Source organism: Wasmannia auropunctata, unplaced genomic scaffold (assembly GCF_000956235.1).
Source record: "Wasmannia auropunctata unplaced genomic scaffold, wasmannia.A_1.0 LD334421.1, whole genome shotgun sequence".
Taxonomy (NCBI): domain Eukaryota; kingdom Metazoa; phylum Arthropoda; class Insecta; order Hymenoptera; family Formicidae; genus Wasmannia; species Wasmannia auropunctata.
In genome coordinates this window covers 4,284-11,215 of record NW_012028469.1, presented here as the reverse complement: position 1 = coordinate 11,215, position 6,932 = coordinate 4,284, and the positions used below count along the sequence as shown (strand labels likewise).

Here is a 6,932-nt window from a genome sequence, read left to right as displayed (position 1 = left end):
TCGAGCCTCCTGGTGTGAGTCCACCATTATTTAAAGTTTAGAAATTACTTTGCTTATAACAGCGACTTGTTAGTTGCAGAATTTTCATTCGTAGCATTTGCGACTAAAAACAATCTTGTAAATAGAGCTGAAACCATTTGAAAAGTTTTAACATTACGCGGTATAATATTACACATAAAGTTATAGTAAAATTAATAATTTTTTAGAAAATTTGATAATTTTAAATGTTAGAGAACTTAATTTTGTATTTGCAGAGAATATATTTTTATTCTTAAATTTTTTATATTCTCATATAAAGTATTATTAGTGCAAGAGTTCGTAAAGGGTTCATTCCATTCTAACTACAAAATTGAAAAAAACACGGCATCTTTTCATTCAAAATATGTTTTCTCCGATATTACAGCATGTCAAAGATCCAGTGTTTTTAAAAATGTATAAGTTATTGGAGAAAAAGAAGTTTTTACCGGAATTACCACTGGACGGGTTCAAGCAAGTTAGCGATATCACCTAATTAAAAACATTAACGGCGTTAAGTTTTATTAAGTAGATTCACGTCAATTCTTACGCAGATCTGCCAGCAGAAGAACTTGGCATTTTACATATCGGAAATAGTCAAAGAACACTTCAACATGTATATACAATGTAACCTTGTATACATTGATACCAAAAGAATCCAAAATATAGGGATAACGCTATCAAAAGGAAATCCTTACACTGACTTTATAAATTATCAGTAAGTTTTATAAGCATATTTATTTATTTACATATTTATTACTTACAAAATAATATTTATATATAATTAGTAATTTATTTATATATAATTAGTAATATTTATATATAATTATACCTAATATAATTTAGTACTTACAAAGAATATAGATTAAATCGCTTACAATTGCTTCTTCTTTTTAAAAAAATAAATACTTTAAATATTTTTGCATTTTTCAGCTTGCAGCGATTTCAGAGTAATGGCGTTATGAACAAATTGCGAGACAAGTATCTCGCAAAAAATCCCTCGAATAAGATGACTTATTATGTAATCGATATAAATGATGTAACGCCGGTTCTGACGATGATAATGGGCAGTATGGTTCTGGCACTATTTATTTTGATAATCGAAAAAATGTATTATTTGTCTAAATTTCGATCTAAGAACAAGAAATCATCTGTTAAAAAATTGAGTTACAATCTTAGCGTAAAGAATAATCTGTGAAAGGGATTACAACGAGAAGATTTTACAATTTCAAGGATTTTATAATAGATTGATTGACTATTGGCCACAATAAATGAATGAACCGCTATAAATTTTATAAGGATTTTTTGTATATGAATTTACAATTTTCATAATTAACTTAAACATCACATAATTATATTTTTTTTATAATTCTCATGCATAAGAATAAGAGTGAAATAAAGATCTGATGTATTATACAATTTAGAAATATTTTAATCTTTGTGGAACTAGATTTTAGTCAATCTTTTTACTATTTATTGAAATTTATGACAATTTTTTTATATAATTATATTATTCTATTATTTTTAGCAATTTTTTTGAAAACTATTCATACTATTATAATTTATGACACTTATAGTTATATAATGGTTTGCTTTAATAAAATTTAATTGTCAATACTTACAAATTGTAATTAAAAATAAAACAATATTTTATTGTGAAGATGACTATAATTTAAGTCGAGCGGTTTGTTTTTAATATTTGATTTTAGAAATAAGGTATTATGTTTTGAATTGATTTACAAAAGATATCGGACAACTAGCTGTGCTCATCAAACTTTTTCGAATACGGGCGTCCTACCATTCGACCACCGAGGTATACAATAATATTCTCTGTAATTACCGCAGTTTGTGTGTTAGCTGGATATTGTAACAATAAAAATTTTACACACCAACACCCTTGTCGACTCCCATTGGCAATTATTTTACTATATTTGATTTATTCCTCGGAGCCTATTACTGAATTCTATTTAATTAAGAATTAAGTTTGAAATTAAATTCTATTCTCTTTTTTTTTTCAAAAGTTGATCGATGTTATAATTAAATTTCTTCCTCCAGAGTGTTTCCGAAACGTTCGTCGCTGAGCACTTCACAATATTTCTAACGGCGGTATTGATAACAACACGTATACTATTCAGGAATATTGCAGGTTTAAGGAGCTCGGGTTTCACTTTCAGATCATGCGCTTTTCGTGCGATCGAAGTTATGTCATACCGTTGCATCCGGTAATATATGGAATTACGATCACGTTTAGTGTTTATTGTAATGTATCGTTGACGCGTAAGGAACGACAAAAGAGTTTTGTGTCACAAGACAATTTTTCGCGACAATTCCAAACGAAGTACAAGGCGTCAACAAAGTCTTTCTCGGTGAAACTGATGAAATGAAGAACGAACACATAGACTGTCGAGGGATCTGATCGAGGGCATTATGTAATTACGATCGATAACTCGTATTTTTACGCTCGACATCAAAAGGAATGCAAAGCAAAATTAATTTAAACGACATAGCTGGTGAATAATCTTTTATTTCTATAAAATTACTTTTTCCTAATTAATATGATTACTTTAGAGTATACTTTAGAGTGCTTGACATTTTTCATAATCAGTTACTTGCTACTAATTTAGTTTTAGCAAGGAGAGAAGAAAGGTTGCTTGTATGGCGCTATGCGCTCTGAAGAAAAGTAGAAGTAAAGATATCCTGCAAGCTGTCGGGTATCAGCATAGAGAAAATATATAGGCAACTTAGTGAAGATCCTATTTAAACCCCTCCATAAGTTTAATGAATTATAAAAAATTCCTGGACAACATAATACGTCTGAGGAATACGTAATTTCTTGCTGCAGTCAGTTGAAGCAAGATTTACGAACCGTTTTGCTTGATTAACGTCATCCTAATTTTGGCGATTTTTTGCGGGGACTTTATTATACCATAAGCATCGAGGTACTGATTATAGAGAAATTTCATTATCGATCGAGGAGAAGAAAACTCATCGAGAGTCTTTTATCTTGTCAGAAAGATATATTTATCAAAAAGTATTATAATAAAGTGATATGAAATTTACAATTTAATTTACAACAAATTAACAGATATCTTTCTTTCGAGAGAACTTCTTCGTCTTTCTTCTTTTTTCTTTCTCTATTAGCAGAAAAATTCTATTCGTGTGTATATATGTATACTTGTATATGTTTGAGCTTGTAAATTTTCCAGTAAACACCAACCAACTTGTAATGTATGTACCTATTAGTTGTAATTTCCCACTCAACAACATAATTATAATATAAGACATATGTGGGAAATTGTAACCATTAAGTACGTTACGCGTAACTTGGTGTTTGTTGGGTTAAAATAATTAATTGTTATTAATTAATTTAATTTTTAATTATATTAACTAATTTTTTAATTAAAGTTTTCCTTTTTTTATATTTTGTAAATAATATATATACTGTAACATATTCAGATATTAATATTAATAATAAATTCGAATTTTAAATCTAATGTATATGATAAACATTTTAATTATTCTAATTATTATATAACGAATTATGTTTACGGCGTGCTAAAACTAAAATAAAATAACAATTAAGAGACATTTTTTTGCAAAAGAAGAGCCTTCTAAAGCTTCTTATTCTTCTGCTTTTAACATTCCTATTAATACTGGCTTAATTTTTGTTAAAAATCATTCAAATTAGCATTCCGAGCTGTAACAGTTTAAATGTTCAAATTTTCGGTATCACAAAGATTTCTTTTTCTGCTCAACATCACATTCTTTTTGCGAGAACATGCACACCTAAGTTTGCACTGATCTTTATGCATCAATTTGTGAAAACTATAAAACACCTGAATGCCATATATCAGCATTGTGGATGATACACGGATAGGTATAATGATGATTAGGGACAGCTTAACTATTCACAGTGGAGCGAACTATATGTTACAGCGCGGACAAAGATAAAAATTTTTTACTGTGATAGTCAATTTAAATTAATAATTTTAATAATTATAAGTAATAAGAAATGTTTGATTTTTTAAAGTATATTTATAACATTCATATGAAAAATTACTTAAAGCTTATAATGCAGACAAATTTTATTTCATACCATTTCTTCCCGGAAGCATTAAAATAATACGGTTCTTATACATTATATCTGAAAATTCCAAACCCAAGTTTTCTCCGCATTATAACATTCCTTTTAAATAAAGAAAAATGCTTATTTTAAATATGTAATAATAGTGTATTCAATATGGCGGTCATTCTTCTGTATTCTAATTATTCTAAAGATTGAATCCTATTAAGTTTTACATTGTTATAGAAAAAAATGATTTAAAGATTTTATTAATTTTTATCAAGATTTTATTAGTTTGACATCTTTAAATAGACATTCATAAATTTGTTGGTGTTAATTGCTCGTATGTGTGTGTATCCATTCATAAAATGGTAGAAGAAAATATAAATGAAAACTGTGATATAAGAACGTCAGTTGTAAATTCGGAAAGTTTCAGGCAATACAGAAGAAATTACATACAAAAAATTAATAGAATTGCTACAAATCAAGCTCTTTTGAATCTCTTTTTTAATAACTTCTGATCTTTTATTTTCGAGTTTATAATAAAAAATAAATGATAAAAGAAACAAGAAAAGTTTTCCAAATCTCTACATCTTTTAATGTAATTTTTTTCAATTTTTCCTTTTTTCTCTTTATTTCATTTCTTTCTTCATTAAATATATCAAGATAAGTTTGAAGTCAAAAAATGATGCAAAAGTTGTCGAGTCGCAAGGTCTTATTGTATAAATTGTTTATACATTTTTATATATACGTGTAAATATGAGCATAAATCAAAATTAAGCTTATATAAATATAACATTAGATCGCGCAATAATTACTCTGTACTAATTTATATAAGTTCGTCGTAACAATTTTTAATGAAAACTAAGTGGATTATTAAAGAATTAACTTTATACAATTATTCCTTGGTGAATACACAGTGTTGCTATAAAAAGTTGGACTCTATGACAGCTGCACACATTATGTCCCCTTTTTTCCATCTTTCGATCATTGTGGAACGGTGTATAATTTACCGGTTTTGTCGATGGTCCGTTGATAAAAATCGTGTTGTTACATATTCCTATGTAATTTATAATATTGCCGTACATCCACATCTTCCGGTGACATTCTTTTGCGCCTATCCCCTAGGTCGATAAATCCACATTTGCGATAATCCTTCAGTCACGCATCTGCATCTTTGAGTCGCGGGTATCCTTATTTTTTTTCCTTAATTCTTGGCTCAGCGATAATCATACTTTTGACAGATTCAAAGAATTACGCGATTCATTATTGTTTTTAGAACTTTGAAGTAAAATTACCAATTTTATTGCATCTATATCATTATTACTCGCTCCGAATTAATTGTGAATTGTTTTACCATAACAGTGCTCAAATTGACAAAATAGATTTTTATTCTTTTATTTTTTACTCAGTAATCATTTTAATCTTAATCGTACTTATATTTCACTAAGTCGCACACGTTTTCAAACTTGTGCTTCGCAAAATGAAGTACACGACAGCGCAAACGATAGCGATGCTTTTCTTTATGTTGGGTAAATCGCTGACGGAAGGAATAGACATTAACAATTATTTCCGACTGATCAACGACGTCCACAGATATTATCGCACGTCATGCGTTATTTTCGTGCTATCTGGCAACTCCGGTAAGTACTGGAAACAATTTCCGGCAATTGTTTCTTATACTGCACTTTTGGTGAAAAGAAAAGTTTCCGCAAACTTTTGAATAAATATTAAATCATAATTTTTTGTGCAAATCATTTCGGTTTTATTATATTATTTAAAATAATTAAATTAAGTTAGTTAAGGAAATTTTAAGAGCCGATTTCAAAGGTATTTTTAAAAATAATTTTTATAAATATACATTTAGACATACTTAAGAAATAAAATAAGTTTATAAATACATATAATGTAGATGTAAAATATAACATTTGTTTTAATTTTTGTTTTACAAGGCAGGCTAATTGGAGCGTTATTTGAATTAGATAAGCGGCCCCATGCACTATGTATTGTTTTATCTTGCATATCCAATTTTTATTTTTTTCAAAAAACTTTTTCGTGGAATATCTTTAAGACTATAAACTTTTGTAAAAAGAAAATAATTGATTTCTGGAAATCTTAAGATCAAAATACATTCTTGTATTATAAGTGCATAAATTATGAATAATATATTATTAATTTAATATCATTTAACTAAAAAATACATAATTATGGTTTATTAATTGTTACGTAACAAGAAAAATTGTATACAAGTACAAATTATTTTTTTTCTTCTAGGGTTATGTGTGATACGTTTTGTTTCTTTAAATTTGAATGTAACAGCTAAATGAACAATAAGATAAATAAAACGTTATATATATATATATATATACATTTATATATTTAATTGATAATATATATTCTATTTTTAAAAATTCTCTTTTTTTATTTCAAATAAAAATGAAACATTAAAAATTTTTTCCTGCAAAAATTAATTAATATTATGTCATGATCCACAGAATATTTGATGCTGACATTAAATGAAATATATAATAAAACTATCGTCAAATGCAAATATTATATATGCGCAGATTTGAACACGACGACATTGGTGCACATGTGGTCGCGGGAATTCTCACGGCAGCAAGTCATGACCATGATGACAACTTTCATGGATCTGACGAGCAAGTACAATGAATACCAGGAAAGAGTCACGCGGCCTTTGTTTGTTGTTCTTCTCGACACCGGAGAAACTATGGCCGAGTTCGCTAAAACCACGAGAAGCATAAGGCCCATCTCCTTCCCCATCTGGTTTGTCGTGTTCCTTCAATGTCCTGGGAATCCCCTCAAGGAGCACTGTACGCACCCTACCGATAAC

General features: G+C 28.3%; 1 protein-coding gene across 1 annotated transcript in view; it reads left to right on the top strand.

The window, feature by feature from the left end:
* LOC105458684 overlaps nucleotides 1-1,528 on the top strand; it is a 5,247-nt gene extending 3,719 nt beyond the window's left edge. Inside the window, exons 3-6 of the mRNA XM_011704176.1 lie at nucleotides 6-14; nucleotides 404-493; nucleotides 570-733; nucleotides 949-1,528. Of these exons, the coding sequence (XP_011702478.1) occupies nucleotides 6-14; nucleotides 404-493; nucleotides 570-733; nucleotides 949-1,213 (528 nt within the window). The 3' untranslated portion in view covers nucleotides 1,214-1,528. The remainder of the gene's footprint in view (nucleotides 1-5; nucleotides 15-403; nucleotides 494-569; nucleotides 734-948) is intronic.
* Nucleotides 1,529-6,932: the final 5,404 nt, after the last annotated feature.